The sequence below is a fragment of the Pterocles gutturalis genome, unplaced genomic scaffold, assembly GCF_000699245.1.
Source record: "Pterocles gutturalis isolate BGI_N339 unplaced genomic scaffold, ASM69924v1 scaffold24768, whole genome shotgun sequence".
In the NCBI taxonomy this organism is placed as follows: domain Eukaryota; kingdom Metazoa; phylum Chordata; class Aves; order Pterocliformes; family Pteroclidae; genus Pterocles; species Pterocles gutturalis.
The window spans coordinates 1-20,928 of NW_010118914.1; the positions used below are offsets into that span (position 1 = coordinate 1).

The following is a 20,928-nucleotide window of genomic DNA, read 5'->3' on the forward strand; positions in this document are numbered from 1 at the left end:
CGGAGAGGTTGCTGGAGATGGAGGATTTTCGCTGGAAGAACTGCTGCCGCTCCGGACCGCGGCAGAGCAGACCAAGGCCTGCCCGGGAAAAGCGCCGAGCGGCGGCACTGTGAAACGGTGGCAGCACAAAAAAGCTGCTCCTTGCCGTTAAGAAAAGTGGGCCCGAGGGGTACATACCGTGACCATATGCATTGTAAGTTGGTTTGAGGTCTTTCCTTTTCGTGTCGTCCTTGTCCCCGCTGATCCTCACTCTGGTTTTCTCTGCTGTCCTCCTTCAGCTTGTCGGTGCCTTTGAGTTCTCATCGTGGCCCACAAAATGGTGTCCCAAGAGCCTGGTCCCTCCTTGGTTTGTGTCCTCTGTTAGTAGAATAAATATATTCCATTTCATCGTTTGGGTCATCAGTTAAAAGAACAAAAAGACCTGTAGCCAGGACAGATACCATCTGTTGTTTTTTTTTTTAATAATACCAATATTGAAGTACTGATGATTGCTCTGGTTATAGTTTTGGTTTTCCGACCAGTTTAGACCTACTCCATAGAGGTTTCATCAAAACCACGTTTCTGTTCCTTATGTGGTATGAGATTTGTTTAAAGCTTTAAGGTAGACATTATCTGCTGTTTCTCTCCCACCTATGAGTCACGTAACCACATTGTGGAAGGAAATGAGATCAGTTTGACATGATTTGCTCTTGACAATTCCATGAATAGTCCTTATTCATGTAAGTGGTATTATAGGAGTAATTCAGACCTTGGCAGCTTCAGGCCATTAGTTTTCAAAGATAAAATACAGTGTAGATAGTGTCCTTTGTTAGTATCTCTTGTAATACGTAATGGATCAAGGATTTTACATCAGCTTAAAGCGTTATTATAATAAACATTTCTTCTCTTTCACATTGAGCATAATTTTCAAGACTATTTTAAATGTTGTTTTTAGACTTGTATGGTTAAAAGCACTAATCTAGCACTTTGCTAAAAAACACCATTTCAAAGGCTTATTCCAGTGCTCTGCTGTAACACAAAAATTACACTGATAAAAATAATTTTTTTTGCTATCCTTTGAGTGACTCTCACGCAAGCTCTCATTTTTGTTGTATCCACATGACCATATTTTGCATAGCTAACACAGACACCTGAAGAGGTCAAATAGTTTTCCCAATAATTTACTCTACTGCCAAACCACAATGCAAAAGAATACTGAAGACCAATGAGCCACTTCATTTTGAGACTATAATCTAGATCTACATCAGGGTCCTTTTTTTCACTGCCTCAAGAAACCATGTTACCTTTTGCCTTGCAAGAAATTTGCATAATTGGGTTTCCTACCTTGAGCATTTGGAGGCAGTGTTAAAGTGCAAAATACTATGCATCTCACAGAAATGGAATCAGTAATGCAGGATCACTGGTATGCATGCAGTTTAGATATCCATCACTTTAAAGTCTATACAAAGAAAAGAAAATGGCGAAAATGTTCCATCATATACTCTCTGGTTCTGAGAATAGCTTTAACACCAGCTGGAACAACCCTCAAATATTTTTGCAGGTTTGTTTTTTTGTAAATCTGATATAGCAGAAAATAGAATTGATTTTTAGAAAAGTAAGCTGAAGAAGTTTTCCAAATGCTCACCTAAGAAAGAAAAATTTTCAATATTTTAAATAATTTATTTTAGCACTGGTTTGGTAAGAGTAGGGGAGCTAATATGGCAGGAGGTTATACTGAATGTGAATATGAAAAGTAGAATTTGGCCATTACAAAGGGATTAAATTTTCTCAGCAACAAAGCTAGTAGTGGAATACATTGACGACAGTTTGATTTGAGTAGTATTCCACCATCTCTTCTGATTCTGAAGACAGTTTTATGGATTATACACTTCTCCTTATTGCTTTTGGCTTCCTATTTAAATTTTAACGTTTGAAAGTATTGGTCTAAGTTGTTTGTCCAGCAGGTCATTGCAATCCACATACAGTGCTAAAATACGAGTCTAGGAAAATGCAACCAAAAATTAACAAAGATTTTACTGCCAGACTTGAGTCTTTACGGAAACTACAGGCAATCTCTGCATCTTTCAGAAAATCCACTCTGGACTTTTCAACAACAAAATGAAAAACACAATGTTTAATTTTAGTGCAAATTGATAACATTTTCTTTAAGTAAATGTAAGAAAACGTTTCAAAGACTAAATCGCTATTCAGCCTGAACACTAACATGATAAAAATATACAATTGATTTTTGTCTGAAATTAGATTGTCTTGTCTTTAAATGTATTCTTTCTCCACCCAAAATCAATTAGGGGTAGCCAGGTATAGCTAGGAGAGATTTGCTGCCATATGACTCAAAATTTTAAAAATGAATTAACATTTGAAAAATGACTTGGTAGATAATTAGGTTGATTTGTGTGCAATAGGAAGTAAGCAGCTAAAAAAAAAAAAAAAAAAAAGAGAAAAAAATCAAGACTGTAAGCTTTCAAGCCTGATGGACCACTGTGTTTCCATTCTCCTTTCTGGGTGTCTGCCTAGTAGCATATTAATAATATAGTAAGTTAAGGACACCCTGCAAACTCTTACTCATATGAGCCATCCATTTTGGTTACAATTTGGAATCATAGAATCATTGAGGTTGGAAAAGACCTCAAGGATCATCAAGTCCAACCGTCAACCCAACACCACCTAACTCACTAAACCATGTCCCTAAGCACCACATCTACACGTTTCTTGAACACCTCCAGGGATGGTGACTCCACCACTTCCCTGGGCAGCCTGTTCCAATGCCTGATCACTCTTTCAGTGAAGACATTTTTCCTAATATCCAGCCTAAGCCTCCACTGGTGCAACTTGAGGCCATTTCCTCTTGTCCTATCACTTGTTACTTTAGAGAAGAGGCCAGCACCCACCTCACTACAACCCAATTTAAACTAGAAATTATAGAAATAAATGCTAAAGAAACAGTCTTCAAAACTAAGGAGTTGTTTTAGATTCATGACTGGGCCTGTAATCTTTGGCCACAGAGGTATACCATAGCATACCAGGGCGAGTGCGTGTGGCATGGATGTCACTGATGCTGTTTCTTTCCCTGGCTGGTCAGCCAGCCCTGGCACATTTAAGATAAAGAAGGTTTAAATGTGGCTTTTTATGTCCACATAATGATAATTACTTGGTTCATCAGGAAAGGAGGTCTAAGATAGTTAAGTTTTAGGCCAGTTATCAAAGCTCTTCCAACAATGAGGCTGCTGTTTGTTGTAGGATTAGGAAATATAGATGAATATGTTAAATTATGAGATAATCTGCCATATATTGTTATATAGTAAAAAAAGATACAATGCCCTAAAACAGAATTATGGAAGTCGTGGCGCTTCTGTAGAAGCCAGGAAAACTTTCACTGTAATTACCTTTTATAAGTTAGAGACTCTGCTTCTATTTGAGCCTCAGACTGCTGGAGAGCAAGGAGGATACCTGGGATCATCACGTTCCCTTTTTTCTGTGCTATCTTAAACTGGAGCAAGTGTTCCCAAGCTTTTTTAAAGCTAAGCCTAGTTTGAAAAAAAATTGTAATCCTCTGTGGCTTTTGCTCTTACCCAACAACTGCTGATGCAGGGAGCCTTGCTGCTGTGCCCTGGTTTCTGAGCCTCGGGCTTGTTAGTGTTCTCTCTTATCTGTTATCTCTTGGCTCAGCCCATCCACTGTGTCTCAGGATGGCTGCCACCTCCTCCCTTTGGCAGCTCTGAGACCAAGCTAGAGCTGCTCTCATGGCTTTTGTGAGACTATCATTCTCCTGTAGTGCTGACAAACTAGGTCAGGCTGCAGAATGAATAAACCAAGCCAAAATGCCTACCGGCTGAGTTCTTTGCTTTATCTTTACTATGCTCCTCATGTAAGTGAAAGCAACTTCCAGGCTGCTTTACTTAATGCTGAGACACGCGATCTGGTTCTGCACAGACCAGCGTCAGCTTGGCAGAGCTCATGCACATGGGCTTGGGTGTTGTACCTGGGGGTAACAGGCTCCAGTTGTATTAGCAAAGCATACCTCAAAAATATCTAAGTAGGGAATTTCAGGCATGAGAGGAGAAAACAACTGCAGGTTTGTATGAGGAGAATCTCTGTGTCTCACACTGTTGCCTCTCTGTCATTCACTAGAATTTCTCTTCTTTCCTCCTAGGCTTAAATACTAAGGTGAATGTCACTGACATTGACACAGTTATGCCCACTTGTTGCAAAGTAAATTTGGCCCAAGGTATTTTAACAGATTCTGATTTCATATATCCATACAAAACAACTGAAGTTTACCTGTGTTTTCATATGGAATATTACTTTAAGAAGAAAACTTTTTTCTTTATATATGGCAATACTTGAAACCGCGACATCTTAACAAGCACAGTGAAAACATGTGAGAAACAGTAATCATGTATTCATTTTTCTTTATCATGTGTATTAATATTTTCAATAAATACAAGACCACAAAAGTAGCTTCATCTTATGTGAATGCTTTGCCAACCCTTAAACTGAGAAAGAAATTAAGTTGTCTCCTTTCATTCTGTGTTGCTAAATGAGGAAGAAGGTCTGGCAGAATTGAGTACAATTTAGTTTGTATATTGCTTTCATGTGGACATTTTAATCAATGCAGTCCTTCACAGTCAAGAAGATATGAAAACCTTATTTAAATTACTGCTAGACGCTTCTAAAGTCAGTCATCAAGTTCTTCAGGTTAATATTGCTTACTATAGTAACAGTCACATCACAGTGAAGATGCAGCTGATATTACAGCAATGTTTCCAACCTTAAGCAAGTGGTGCAGAAAATGAAGAGATTTATTTTGCTGAAGATGCACTTCACTAACAAAGCCACATAATTTTTCTTAGGTACCTGATATATAGATGTTCCTTGCATGAGTGGAATTAACTCTAATTAACAGTATTTCCATACTTGAAGAAAAGAGAAGAACAAAGGTTTTGATTTTTTTTGAAAGTATTCCTCATCTTTGCCATATATTTTACAAACATTGAAGGAAGACTGGCATTTTCTTTCTTTCTTCTCTCTCTCTTTTTTTTTTTTTCCAGTAATGGAGATAAATTGCAATGGTAAGAGTCCCAGGGGCAGAAAGAGCCCTATTGTATTAGGCATTGTACAAATACAGAATAAAAAAGATGGTCACTGTCCTAAAAGCTTCAGTAAACCGTTTGACACCACTGGTCTGAGTCATAATGGCATTCAGTCTTGGTTTCTGAAATATTTTTAATTCTGCTCTTCATTCATTTTTCTCAGTAATGAGCTTATGCTTTACAGGAAGCATTTTTGTTAACATCATAACCTTGACCCTAAATGAGTTCTGTATAGCAAATTAATCTTATTTGGCCAGTGAGGCTGATTGAGACATTACATCAACTTTAGTGTTTTTGGTGTTTAGTAATTATTTTAAAAATATGGTTTGTGTTCTAAACCAGTTCAGTTTTGTTCCATAGCCATTCAATACTTATCTCATAATTCCCAGTACACTGCGATATATTTCAGAAGGGCCCCAGTGCACTTTGGGTGTATATGGACCATTTACATCACTACGCCAGCAGCAACCTGCTCCAGACTGTTTCAGTGTGCAAGGACCAATCTCAGCTGAAAATAAATGTGATCCAATAACACACACTTCTTGTGTCTGTGCACCCTGTTTGAAGCACTATCATGTAAAACTGTGAGGCATTCCACCACTGTGGAGCCAAAGCAGCTGATTGTTGGAATGCAATTCTCTTGTTAATCCTCAACTGTGAAGGAAAGTAACTCTTCTTTAGGGTTTTACATAGAGCTAGAGACAGATCCAAGAATATAATTTGGAGTTCCTGATTTCTAATTTCCTATGTGAAAGTGTTACTATTACTGATTTAGCGCTCCCCCCCCGAAAAAAAAAAAAAAAAAAAAAGAGAGAGACATAGTGCCTCAGGTTTTTAATTGTGCTAACATCCTCTAATGTCAAAAGCAGGCTGCTTGGAGCAGAATAGAGCCAACCGATGATCCTAGCACAGAGAGCGAAGATAGGAATGTTAATAACTTTCCTATTTTCTCCTTTATAGGAAGCTTAGACCAAGGAAAGAACATCCTAAAGCAGAGCACCTTTTAAGTTTAACTTTTACAAGAAGCTGAGCAAGTTCCTCTCAATTCAGAGAATCTGTCTTTGCTTTCTTTTCCATCCTAGTTCCCTGAGCATGAAGAGGACGGGGACTGGGCTCATGGTTCCCTACAACAAAGTAACTAGGTTTCTCATTTTAGCTGGTTCAGAGGAAGGTAGTTTTCTAGTGAATTCTTCATGAAAGCTCTTGGTCTATGGATCTTGAAACTAAGGTCTAAAAAACAACTCTATCATAGAAAGAAATGTTATTTACATTCTTCTAATTACTGCCACTGAAGGACTGCATTGTACCTTTTAAAATACTAATTTAATCAAACTTTGACATGAGGAAATATGACGGTATTCTAGGAAATAGAGGGATTATTAATAGAAGATACAATTTTTTTTTACACTACTCGACTGTTGAATTTAGCACTTGGGTTATTACCTCACCTTAGGACTTATGAAAGTCATTAGAGAAGGAGGTTTGCAAAGCAGGGTGGTGTTGTACAACCTGCGCCTTGACAATGGTCTCTGGCCCATCTTAACTGATGAACCAGGACCAGAATTTGTTAGTAAGTTAGCCCTGGCCAAAAGTTTGTCAAGAACCGTTGAAAGTAAAGCTGAGTTACAGTGTCCAAGAATATTTCCTGCAATTGATTAACTGCCTAGTACAGATGTGGCCTAGAGGTTCACCTGAAGGTGAGCTGAGTCATTCTCTAAGCTGAGAGTGCATTGGTTAGATCTGTGTTTTCTATAACTGGAGCTGAAACACCTCATATTTGTGATGGAATCTTTTTGCAGGCACCAAAATGAAGGGTTTTTTTAATCTGGACATGGCCCTTAGACTGTCACTGTGAAGACATAATTATTTTTTGTCCTATAGGCAACAAGAGTATCCAGGGAAAGATTAAATATCTGTAATCGATATTAACATATCCCAAGTTATGAAGTAATTGTTTTACCCAGTTATTCATTAAAACATAAGTCTCCAGCAGTTCCAAGAATTATCTGTGAAATAAAAAGCTCTTTAGAAAATGTTATAGCAAATGCCATTTTTCTATTCTGTTAGAACATAAAATATTGAAGAGAAAGTGTTTTACTTCCACTCTGTAGCAGCTATTTAGCATCTATTGTAAAAGAAAGAAACTGTGACCCTTTGGCAGCTTAAAAAAAAATAAAAACACAATCAAAGATTATATGAAAAATCTCCTTTTCATCATTGCAGTGCTTCTGAGGTATCAAATAATAAAGAAATAATACCATCCCAAATGAGTCCAGAAACATACATTAAAAAAAAATCTGTGTGTGCTTTAAGAAAGTATGAAAATTAAATATTAAAGAGCAGTTCTTGACACTGGAACCTCTTTGAAACATGTTAAGCCACACTGGAAGTCATAGCAGGAAGCCACATTATTTCTTGACACATGGTCCATTATCTTATTTCACTGCATGAATATTCATTAGAATTTACAATCTTCTATTATTTAGCTCACTGTATTAAACATCTGCTTTTTTCCCCCACAGGACCTGAGGGGAAACAAGATTACCTTCTATTTAAGTTGGTTAAAATGAAGAAAGGATTATATATATATATATATGCTATTGTAGTAATGGAAACAAACTATCAAAAACTAAAGGCTGATAGTAAATGAAAGTCCTACACAGTTGCTATTTGTTTTAAGGGGATGAGTTCCCAAAATATAATTTTAAAAAAAGCCCATAGGCCAACATTACTGTATCTGTATATGATGCTGTGTTATGGCAAAGCAAAATACCCATTTGTGCTGTCTTGCAACAATGTTACATTGAAGGGAATAAAATGCCAAAATCTGTCAACCCTGCTTGGCTCATTGAGCTCTGGCAATGTTGTTGAACTATGCTGCAGAAGAGGTTGCTGTGTTCTGGGAACAACAGCTCCAGCAACTGATAAATGACAGACCAAGCACATAATTAGTGCCTCCTCAAACTCACCCAGTTTTATCATGATGCGTGGCAAATAGGACTTGGGATGACTTCAGAGGTTTGCTATTCAGAGAATTTCCTAATGACCTATCATTTGTGTGTATGCTTTCCTGACTAGCTAAGGATCAGTATGCCTGAGGGGGAAAAAAAATGATAGGAGCTGTGGCTCAAGGAGAAAGCTTTTGGCCTGAAGCTGTGGTAAGAGTTTTATTTTGAAAGTCATCCATATAAATGCAAAAAAAAAAATGACATGCAGACTGATAATGCCTGCATACTTGACAGTGACTGGAGGGAAGGAGTCCTCCAGGTACATAGAGAATAATAAATGACGTTTCATACTGTTTGTGAAAGGAGCAGAAGGAGCCATGTCTCAATCCATGTACATACTCTGATAATTTTACATATGGCATCTACTGAAACATGGAGAACTCAAATTCCAACTCCTAGAAAATATTGATGTGTTTTTGTCTATAGCAATGTCCTCATTACCATCAAAATTTGTCACTGGAAATCAAAGAAATGGGATTAACAAAAACACACCTTTGTAGTACTAATTGCTATTGCAAAAGTGTTTACGAGACGAAGAGAGCAGTGATGCAGCAATACCTGTGGAAGAGAACAAATTATAATTCCCGTACATGACAGGGGTAGAGGACAGTATCCAGCATAAGAGAGACCAGTAACACAGGGGCTGTGAAGCACAGCACAAGCACTTGCTGGAGTCACCTGGGGTCTGCACTAAACTAGCCCTGAATGTAGGACATAAAGAATGTAGGACCTGTGCTCCACAGTGCCTGCAACAGGGCTCAGTCTCAATACTTCCCCCATTAGGACAAACCAGTTTGCAGTACCCATCTAGATCAGTCAGGCATGGGTTAGCTCAGTGGCTTGAAGGAAAGCAGAACTGCTGCCTGCCCCAACACCAGAGCAGTGCCACGCTCTGCACAGATGTGAGGCCAGCACATACGAGGCACAAGAAGCTGAAGCTGAGCTTCACTGATCAAAGTTGGCCTGAGCAAGCATACCCAGCTTGCTCAGGGGTAGCAAGCAGCCTATACAGCTACAGACTCTCACTCAGCACTCTTACTCCTCCTTGTTTTCTCCAGGCCTTGTGACCATGAAGTTAGGCTTTTATAGCTAGGCAGGTGTTTTTTCCCTCACCACTGCTTCAGTTACTGTCCTACATCCAAGTTGTTTCCGCACATTCCGGCTGTGTAGAACCCAGATCCCAAACTCAGAAGACTGGGGAAGCAAGTGCCAAAGACATTTGAATACACCTGCAGGGATCAGCCTGGACCTGGCAGTACTTAAGGAGGCCAGAAAACTGCTGACCTTTGAGGGACTCCTTCTGGAGTCAGTTTGGTGGCTCTGTACAATGTCCCTCTGAATTACAGAATTTAGAGTGTTGTGTTGGAACTCAAGGTTGACTACACAAGAAAGGTTCAGGACTCTAACTTGTTAGCTCAGTTCTGTGAAAAAAAAAATTGTATTTCTTCTAATGAGTATGAGGTGTTACAATGAGACCCTATGGTACATACTGTAGGTAGGCTACTCCCACTCCTCCGTTCATTTCATTGGAGCAGGATACAGAAGTCCTTTCAACATTAATGGCTGTCAATCATACAGACAAAGGTTTGGTGCAGGAGACATCCAAGCAGGGAAAAAATACAGTAGTTAAATGTCACAGGCAAATGAACATGCCTGACACCCGTAGAGAAAGAAACTGTGATTAATAGTGTTCTTATTTCCTTTAGGCAATCATGGTAAGCAAGCAGATTGCATGTCTTTATCCAGCTACCTTTTTTTACAAATAGAGCCAAATTTCTGCTTCTCCCTTAGAAAAGCTGTAATTGTACCTGACACAGCCTTCACACTGAATCTGTTATTTAGTTCAGAAATTGAATTAATTTTTGATTACTCTAATTTAACACATTTCATTATCTGTTTTGTAATTGTATGAAGGACTAAACAAAATAATCTGTTTTTAATAGCATATTTACCTTTTGCTGTATACTTTAAACACACATAAAATCAACTGCTCAAATCACAGGATTGCTCTTCCCCAACAGGAATACCAGCCTTCACTGGAAATAATTCTGGCATTCGCAGGGACAGCAAATTGTCTCTGCTGGAAAAGCTGAAGAGGTGTACCAGCTCTGAGAAGTCACAACCTTCCTTAGGGCTATGGTGCAAACCAGAAAGATAAAAATCCTAGTGCCATCTCTTCCTCTCAGTCATCTTCCTCCAGAAGTCTGCAATGCTTCTTTTGAAGGCAAAACAGATTTGGGGGTCTGTTTGGAAGGCAAAGTTGATGATAGCCTTCACCCCATGTCTTCTCTGGAAGAGCTATTTCTGGCAGCTTTACACAGGCATTGTGCAATATTTGGAGTCTTTGAGTGATAGGACTGCTATTCCATCTCATTTCTGCTGCTTGACTTGTACTAGGGAAATTCTTCATGCTCTTACTCTGCTTTCCTTATTTAAATACCTCTGGAGGAAGGATGAGGATGGTTGGGATGCAAACATACTCCTTACCTTAGTATCTGGACAGTGCTTCGAATAAGAGAGAAGTCAGTACTAAATACCATCATCATAATGTGTCTGCTACTTAGACAGTAAAATTATTCTAACATCACCACCTAACCTTCTCGACATCCACATCGCTGTTCAGCAGTATCTTCTCTTTTTCAGCTTATCAGCATTTCAGCTAGCAATTTTGAGGCTGTACAAAGAAGAAAGCTTGATTGGGTCTTGAACCAGACTGAGAAATAGGCTGAAAAAAAAAAAAAACAAAAAAACACCAAATATAAAGGGCCAGATAGCACATCACAGATAGCATGAGTAGGCTAAGTAGCTCAAAACCAGAAGGAAAATAAGTAAACTGTGAGCAAAATAGAAGAAAAAGGCATCATCGTCCAGCAGAAAGCAAGGGACTTGTCTCAGTTCAGGATATAAGATTGTAAACATCACTTCAAATACAAAACATATTATCATTCTGAGCTGTCTGGTGGCAGTTTTAACATCTTTAGACTAAATATATGCAACACCTTTTTTTCTTTCTTTGGGCAATTGCTTTGTTTTTTTCAGCATAATCAAATTTTAAAAAGGTACTTATTTAAACATTAATCCCAGCTTATAAAGTATTTTGTGGAATTTTCTTTATCTTGTGATGGAAATTTGCAATTCATGGCTGCAAAATTCCACTTTCCAGGCCATCTCTGATGATGAAAAAGTCTTCTAACAGCAACCTCGACTAGCTAGCACAGCAGAGTCCATCAGTTCTATCTCACCCTTCACAGCAGTAGTGGCATCCACCTGTGATTCTTTACTAAATGTTTCTAAGTGATTTAACTAAGTACCCATTCTTTCCTTATATATGCCCTGTTACTTGTCTTTTTTTTTTTTCTTTTTTTTTTTAATCTCTGTATGCATGGGAAGAGAGAGTTCCACACTGGACAACGGAGAAAATAAAACGTTTAAATCTAATTCTTCTCTTGACACTGCAGCCTTTCAGCTACATCTGTCCCACAAGAGGTAGTTTTACCAAAATATAACCCTTACCAGCAACCTGTTTTGTATTTTTGCTATATAAATTCCACCACAGCTTTGTATAGTTTCTCTTCAAAACAGATGACACTACCTAGGGCACTCAGTTGATGTGATAGCTGCTTGAAAGACCTTTGATCATGGATGGTTTCAGACACCACAGACAGAGGAATAACATCTAAGATGCATCTTGTCTCTTCAAAGTTCCAGTCAACTACTGCCCCTGCCAAATGCTATGCAACACCAAACTTATTACTAACAAAAAAAATCATCCCTAGGGAAGAATTCAAGACCACTTGAGATCATTTTGGTACTGAAAGACCTTGAGCATTTCATCCTCTGATAAACAGGAGAAAGTACCCGCAGAGGCAGAGCTCCCAGCACCCACCCCCCTCTTCACAAAAGGATTAATTCCATTAAACTTATATGAAATATGCATGACAATTCACACAAAGGGTAAAGAAAAACACATGCCCACTGAATTTTGTGATAAATTGTTCATACTGCCATCTGCCTAGCTGAAAAAGAACTGATGTGAAAACAACCAGAAATGTCTTCTGGATACCACTCTTGGGATACTCTCTGCTCCAGGGACAACAAGCAGAGAGGATACAAGAAATATTCTGGGACAGCTGCCAAACCCAGAACATACAACAAAATGTCTTTATATAATAACTGATAAAAATATCAATATATTTCATGCACAGGTATATTGTTTAGATCCCAGGAAGTTCTTTTCTATACAAAAACCACAATCAAATCCAAATTCTAATCTAAAATGTAACCAACAAATTTACTATAATTCTTTGACCCAATAAGATTCAAGAAATGTAAGACACAACAAAATGAATTTGTCTTCCCAAGGAAAATATGACATAATTACACCAAGAACCCATAACTAAACAATGATGTCACCCTAGTTTTTCTATACGCTGTTTCACAGACATTTGTGTTGAAACTTGCACAAGTAAACATTCTCCATCAAATCCTGGCGTAAATAATGATAGTGCAACAACGAATAATCAATACCATTGTATATTAATATTCCTTTATAATCTGCTTACATAATTTGCTCAGACTGTAGTATAATCCATTCTCCTTAACAATCAATTTATCTCACAAATACATATATGGAAAAACCCTCATTTTAAATGGATTTCTACCTCATTAAACTCTTCTTAATGAGTCTGGGGATACAGCTTTAGAGTAAATGAACAGAAGGTATTTTAAATAAAATTAGCTGAGTTTAAATAAAAACAGCTCATACTTAACAGTACCCTACAGCTAGCAAAAATGAGCTAGTTTATGCACTAAACACCTCGTGCGATTTCTTCTTCTTTCACAAAGGTCTGGTTTGGGAAGAGCAACCTCACTAAACACTAAAGCAAGACAATGTTATTTTAAAATAACAGACAGAAGCCTAATATATCCCTATGTAACACTGGCTATTAATGAGTGCATATTGCTCCTTGCTGTGCAACAGATAACTTCAGTAATCTTACTCTATGATTGAGGCCAGGTAATAAAATTTGTCTTCTTACCCATGCTGCTATATATTACATCTTGGGGAAAAAAAAAAAAAAAAGAAAAAAAAAAGGTTGTAAACATAAAATCTTCAGTCTTAAAATCAATTCTGAGAGAGGGTGAATTCTGCAGATAAGATATGCTAAGATATGGACCTGTTGGAGTGAGTCCAGAGGAGGGCCACAAAGATGGTCAGAGGGCTGGAGCACCTCCCCTATGAGGACAGGCTGAGAGAGTTGGGTTTGTTCAGCCTGGAGAAGAGAAGGCTCTGGGGACACCTTATAGCAGCTTTCCCTTACCTAAAGGGGGCTACAGGAGAGATGGGGAGGGACTTTTTATCAGGGTAGTGATAGGACGAGGGGTATCGGTTTTAAGCTGAAAGAGGGTAGATTTGGATTAGATATTAGGAAGAAATATTTTCCTGTGAGGGTGGTGAGGCACTGGCACAGGTTGCCCAGGGAAGCTGTGGATGCCCCATCCCTGGAGGTGTTCAAGGCCAGGCTGGATGAGGCTTTGAGCAACCTGGGCTAGGTGGGAGGTGTCCTGCCCATGGCAGGGGGGTTGGAACTAGATGATCTCTAAGGTCCCTTCCAGCCCAGCCCATTCCATGATTCTGTGATTTTCTCTTGCATTTTTAGCAAGGATTTTCTTTATCACTTGCATGTCAAATAAGCTGCTTTTAAATATCTGCAGAGCAGAGTCGCTGCCGTCCTGCAGCCCCCACCGTTCCACTCTCCCTTGGCGGCGGTGGCAGGCCGGGCTGGCCGTGCCCGTCACCCCCCCTGTGCAGTACTTTGTATGCTTCCATAGCTTCTCTTCTTCTGCTCCTTAGTGATTCTGAAATATCTCTTTTTGCTTTTCTCTGAATATGACATGATTCCACGCTTGATATAATAAAATAATCAAGGAAAAGATACACAGTGCTGATTTGAAAGAGGGAAAGATTTAACTTCACTTAGGCAGACTGACTCCATTTTGCTATAGCAAGTCACATGATATTTCAAATCTTTCTTCAAATTACTGCCTCCATTCACATAGGTGATGAAAAAAGTTATAAATAAAAGAGAGAATCCAAGAAAACTGCTTCAATATTTTTAATGTAAAAGGTACCTGAATTTTTTTAACTTCTGTGAAATTAATTTGTTTTACAGGAAGTGTTTCAGTTCTTCCTACTATTTTGTACTTAATTATTGGAGTATTTAAAGAAACTGCTGTGAAATTGCAAGATGGCCAGCTACCTTTGACAGTTGCTGCATCTCTACAAGCTCTTAAAGGACTTTTGTCTTCTCCAATGGCTCGAGCAGAGAAGAGTAGGACTGCTTGGACTGATCTTCTGCGTAGTGCTTTGGTCACAGTGCTTGACTGTTGGGATCAAGGTAAGCATAAATTTTGGGTTTGTGTGTTTCAAAAACAAAGCAAAAAATGTTTGCATGAAAGGTTGTTTGGTTTTATTTCAATTAAATTAATGCATGTCTTAAAAAAAGACTAATATCGTAGTCACAGGAGAATTAGTTGGCTACCAAGTACTGTTGAAACGATAGTGCAGTCTTATCCCCACAGATCATGTGAGAAGCCAGCATCTGTAAAGGTATAAATGTGGGATGGCAGGTTTAACCCTGTATTATGTAGTGCTGCAATGGAGTTACATGGTATGATGGAATAAACAAGAGTTATGGCTTCAGTGTACAGCTGAGCCGACAAGACAGCTGTACTGCATGCAGGTTCTCTAGAAAGAATTAGTGTCTGTATTGAAGTAAAGGGTATTAAAACAGTAGTTCAAGAAAAACTATTTTTGTCTTAAAGTTGGTTGTCTGTGTGCTGCTTCTTCAGCTTCCCGTCTGTAGTACTTTTATCATTCCTTAAGTTTAATCTCAAAGTTGTAATTTGTTGTTGGAACTTTTGTTTATAATGCTGGTTTTTTAAGTTATAGCAAAAAATATGTATGTTCTTAATGCAAATGTTATATAAATCTCAAAACAGGTTGTACCCTAATATGTCATACCAGCTCTTCAAAGATATTTCTTGTACTTCATACAGAGGAACAATGGAATAGGAGTATGCTGTTATTTCTAAATATACATAAAGCCACTGCTGAATTCCCATTTTGGCCTTGGCTTTTATTACAGTAAAAGTCCGTATCAGTGAATCAGAGTATGTAATGTATTTGAGAAAAGAGGTTCCTGAAAAAATGCAGACATTAATATTTCTATTCCACCTCTTTGTAACACTTGAATTCAGGGAGTTACTTTTTAATGCAAACCTAACAGACTGCTTCCTTCATTGACGGTAGATGGGCTTCTCCAAGACCTTGATGAAGTTAGCCTGCTGACTGCTATTACAGTATTTGTCATGTCTACCAGTCCAGAAGTTACTACCATAGAGTGCCTTCAAAAGCGTTGTATTGAGAAGTTTAAAATAACACTTGACTCAAAAGATCCTCTTGTAAGTACTGAAGTTATAACAATATCAGCATCATATTTAATGGATTTTAGCTTATTTTCTGCTCAGTTTTTCACTTGTCCTGTGTTGATTCCAGCTAATTTGGTCCTGACTGTATCTATTGTATTTTAAAGTACAGTTTGAACAAGTTAGCAAGAACATGTCCAGCAATGCATTTTAACATTTTTTTAATTCTGCATACAGTTCTGTGTTCCTATGATTAATTTTTTTTTTATTGCATCAGACTTAGAGCTTTATACATTGATGTGTACGCTATATAGTTGTGTAGTTTTTCAGGCACTTGATTAATTTTATTTGTTCACTTTATCTTCAACACACAGATACTATCTTTTGCACAGGAAATGCCACAGATGTGGGTCTTTGGGAGCTGGAGCAAGTACCACTCCATAACTTCTACTGTCCCATAAGCATCAGCTCCTGGCCACTGCTGGAGGCAGCATACTGAACTAGATTAATGCTTTGTTCTCACCTAGTATAAATATTTTTGGGTAGTTGCTTTAGATTGTAGTGCCACGGTTCATCTGTTACTATTGTTCATCTAAAACCCCAACATATTAGGAAAAAGAAATTGTATTTATTATCATTGCAAATACAAATGGCTTTTCTATGAATTGAGACATCCTCACTCTGAAAGTCCAGCTCTGAAAATAATATGCATTACCTTTCATATTTGGCTGAGAATTCACTGTAAACCGCTTTTCTTCCATCTTCTCTCTCTATATTCATGTGGTAAAGAAAAAAATGAATGAAGTTACCTTTAACTTGAGAAATAGGTGTAAGAAAGTAGTTTTTTATATATTAATACATTTCCTATATTATAAACATTGGTTTCCCCTGATAGGAAACTGGGGATGCTGAATGTGACTGTAAGAAAATGGTAGTATGCATTTGCAAATTTTATCCAAGTGTTTAGATACCTGAGCCCTTCAGAAATTGTGTAGGAACTTGATGGTTTCAGTTCTATTGACTTCCAGTGACGTGCAAGCTACTGCACTATTTGAGGCTTTTCAAAATTGTGCCTACAGTTTGAGAGAGGTAATGCTTATATTTTAAGCACCTATTTTCAGTCAGCTGTATTTTTGCAAGAAAGAGTATATTTTCTAAACAATACTAAAGACATAATCTTCACACAAAAATAATATTTCTTCCTTAACTCAAAAATGTCAGAAGATGTAGGACTCAGTGGAAGGAAATAGGAAGAACGATCTAGTTTCTATTAATAATTTGATTACATGTTATAATGCTCCTATGAAGTATTACACATTAGAGGCCTGCAACCTGATGAATTTTCAAGCTGTGAGGCACATTTCTCCCCTCCCTAAAATTTTATCTGACAAGCTGTGAGTTTTAAAACACTGACATGTATAACACTTTGTAAATGCAAATTTGATTTTCCCTTTAGGTACAGTGTAAGTGCTACCAGCTGCTGCACTCCATCTTTCAGCATCCAAACAAAACTGTGTCATATCCTTATATCCATTCTTTAGCACCGTCCATTGTGGGAAAACTGCAGGAAACAGAAAAAGCAAAACCTGAAAATGCTGCAGAACTTCAAGTCATTCAGGAGGGAATAAAGGTGGTTACAGCTCTTACAGCCACTGCTGAGGAACAGCACCGTAAGTTACTTCCATTGCTAGTATCCAAAGCATTAGACATCCTGAAAGTTGCTTTAGGTAACAAGTTAAGACAAAACGACCACTAGGACTTCAGTCCTGAACACTAATTTCTAACAAAATTGCTAAGAAAAATGTTGGTTCTTTTTACCATACAGTTCAAATAACATTTGCAGCTTGATAGTTTGTGTTAAAGGTTAACTTAGAGAAACACTTCTAGTTAGAATTTGAAGCTGTTTTTAAAAAGTATATGTTTGAATTGTGTTTTCAACGTTTACAGGTGCTCATTTAGTGGCCTGCCTTCTTCCCATCCTTATTTCCTTCCTTTTGGACGAAAATGCCCTGGTTTCTGCTACGAACTCTACAAAAAATCTACATGAGTTTGCTTTGCAAAATCTGATGCAGATTGGTCCACAGTACTCGTCAGTTTTTAAAAACCTAATGGCATCCTCTCCAACTATGAAAGCCAGGCTTGAGTCAGCTGTCAAAGGCAATCAAGAAAGCATCAAAGTGAAGACTGCTAAACATGCAAAGAATCCTGGGAAAAGTTCAAGCATTCAGCTAAAGACCAATTTTCTTTAAAGTCTCATATTGTCATTTTACACACTTCAATATCAACAGCAAAAAAAATGTCCCTTTTAATTTCTAATCTGAGTAGGATTGCTATGAGTTGATCTCATGTAATTGTTTGCACTGAAGAATTACAGAAAGTTTTTAAGAGAAAGAAAATCTCTAGATAACTTTCTGTTAGTGTAAGGCTTCTTGAACATCTCTAAACACTATGAATAAATCTGTCAGAGGTCATCTAATCTGTATTTTTGGATTGTTTTGGACTAAAATACCAGAAATGCACATGCATGCCTATATTAAAAAAATGTAGTGAACTTTACCATAGATTTATTTAGGAGCAGCCCACACTTACCCATTAAGTAAAATTATTTTTGTTTTAAAACAATGTTTGTCAAAAAATAAGTTACCCTGAATGGTTTTTGGATTTAACTGGGACATAAATTTACTTGCAGGTGGTAATCTATCCTAATTAATAATTTAACACACTGCGTCATTAAGTATACAGATTAAATATCCTTGTAAGCCTTACAATAAATTATTGTTGATCTCAAAAAAATCAACTCAATAAAAGTAATATTGATAGCTTTAATCCTAATAACTTCTTGAGCTGGCCAAGATTTAACGAATGCTGTTAAATACAGCTCTAAATGCTTCTTCACTGAGGACGCTGCAGCGCTTTACACAGTGGGACTACTATGCATATGTAAGTATTTTCAGGCTTGGTGCCTTGCTGCTTGACATAGTCTCACTTTTCAGGACGTATACTTGTGTTAATTTTGTATTGTGCTAGCTGGGCAACTGAAGCTTACGTATGTTGTCCAGGATAGGACAGCAATTCTAATAAACTGTGCCTCGATTCAGACTTCTGCTCTATCTGGATGTGTGTTTCCTGATCTTTAAATGATCAGTTATATAAACATGTAAATCACCTAAATTTATGTATCTCTGCAATGAGAGATGGACGTATTTGAAGTCAGCTTGTCTTGTGTCAAAGTGCAGCAAACTCATAATATGAAGTATTTAAAATTTTTATTGAGGAATATATTTTAATATAGAAGAATAACTATCAAAATTGCAATGACTATAAAGTATTTTCTACATATAGTGTATTGACTTCTTTCTTAATACCAGTATTATCTAAACCAAACACTGTCAAACTGAGGATAGTATTTCCTTCTGGAATCTACTTACTTTTAAAAAAAAAAAGAAGGGGGGAAAAAATATTTACAGAACTGAGAAACACACTGTGACTCAGGAAAAGTGTGATGTACTGTATTTTATTATTATAAGTTTTGTATATAAATATAATTGTAAATTGTACAGAATTAACCATTTGACCAAAGTTCTAATAATTCATTTTTCTAATTTACATAAATAAAGCTAATTTTCTTCACTTAAGGTTTGTCTTCATCATTTTATCCAATAGCATAGGAGCTCTTCTGTAACAGAAAGAAAATGTTTGTCTGCTGCCACAAAGAAACTATTAAGAAATGCTTGGGCTGGATGCACCAAGGTCTGTGACTTGACATGCAGGTCTTCCTCTGTTCTATGTAGCACAATGGGTAAATAAATAGGATCAGGGAGACAGACTTTATATGTGTAAATACCTGTTCTGTGCCAAGTGCTGAAATGTGTGAACAATGGTTGAAATGCCTTCCATCTTTCCCTGGAGAACCAGGGGTTCTTTATTCCACCTCTTCATTGCAGTCAAGTCTGTCATTGTTGGCTGTGTTGAAAAGGAGTTACATTAAATTTGGCAGTTACTTATCTTGATCTCATGAGTAATTTTTTATCTCATTATTTTTCCCTTCAAAGTTTACTGGGTATGTTCCTTTTTTTGTTTGTTTGGTTGGTTGGTTTTTTGGGGTTTGTTTTTCAAGGCCACTTCTGGAAAATCATAGAGATTCTTATGGGACTTCAAACTTTTAAATGAAACCCACGTCAGGTTTACTATCAAAGTGGTCAAAAATATTGCTAAGAAAGTTAGCTGCTACAATAAATGTATGTGGCTACTTGTTTCATTTTCCGTCATGTATAAGAACAGCATTAACCTTTCTTTCACTAACATTTTTAAAGGTTGATAATACAATCTGATTAAACCCTACTTTACTCAAAAACATTTAAGACGCACGTTCAAGTTGCAAGAGCACCAAGCAAAGCTGTTAAAAGCCAAAAATTAAAGTTTAGAAGAGCGTAGTCTAGATTTCTCAGAGCATCTCACAGTAGTAGCTCACTTATGAGTCACTGAGAAGTGCCATAATTATGTGATTTTACATTTCTTGTTCAATTCTTGCAGCCACATGTTGAAAAGCACCATTTTCAACATATCTGTGTATTCTAAATGCAAAAACAAAATCTAGATTCAATGAAGAGAACCATTGCTAATTCTTAATGTCTACTATAAATTAGGATGAGCTTAATTTACCCAATAATTAAATTATCCACATAGTAAAAATACCTCTGCGCTGAGTTCTGCTTTATTATGCACATTTAAAACAACAAGTTGGATCATGTGAATAATCTACTCATTTAAGATTTTATAAATTAATCTTGCAGATATAATCTTGTTTCAGTTATAAAAAGAATTTGCCTTTTAGATATCTCATATCTTTGATGCAGTCTTGTTTATTTACAAGGAATAGATTTCTTTTTCCCTGAATAAATAAGACCACAGAGCAGTTTTGTTTTTAATAACACTCTTCTATTTTAGGCCTTGCTTGGCATTCAAGATCTTATGTTTAGCCAAACAAAAAGAGCCAAACATATGTTTAGCCATAAACGAAAGCCTTACTTTGACCGCTACTGCTTCCAGTGCCCCAAGCCTCCTTGCTGATTGTTTTTCTTGCTGTTTCTCTACTAGCACCAGTAAATTTTCTTCCTGTAAATTGTCTTTGCCATGAAGCATGTGGCCTGCATGCATGTTTACTTTGTATGTTTCCACTGTTTATTTTAAAAGTTTAATGTTTTTGTGTGACAAAAGGTCCTGCTTATGCCTAACCTTGAGTATATATATAAATATCGGTACATGAAAGAATGTAATATTTAAGTGCTATGCAAAAATTATTTGCAGACAACTTTCTGTTGACTGCAACAAAACAGAACTAGTCAAAATCATGCAAAAGCATCACACAGTGGGATGTGGTTGTTTATAATTGCACACAAGCC

At 37.2% G+C, this 20,928-nt stretch overlaps 1 protein-coding gene across 1 annotated transcript; it reads left to right on the plus strand.

The window, feature by feature from the left end:
• Positions 1 to 14,271: 14,271 nt before the first annotated feature.
• On the plus strand, positions 14,272 to 18,056 carry LOC104463893 (HEAT repeat-containing protein 5A-like; the record flags this gene model as incomplete). The annotated part of the gene is made up of 4 exons (XM_010076402.1): positions 14,272 to 14,496; positions 15,411 to 15,562; positions 16,983 to 17,196; positions 17,474 to 18,056. Coding segments are annotated over 4 exons (893 nt in total), but the record flags the coding sequence as incomplete, so codon positions are not given.
• Positions 18,057 to 20,928: the final 2,872 nt, after the last annotated feature.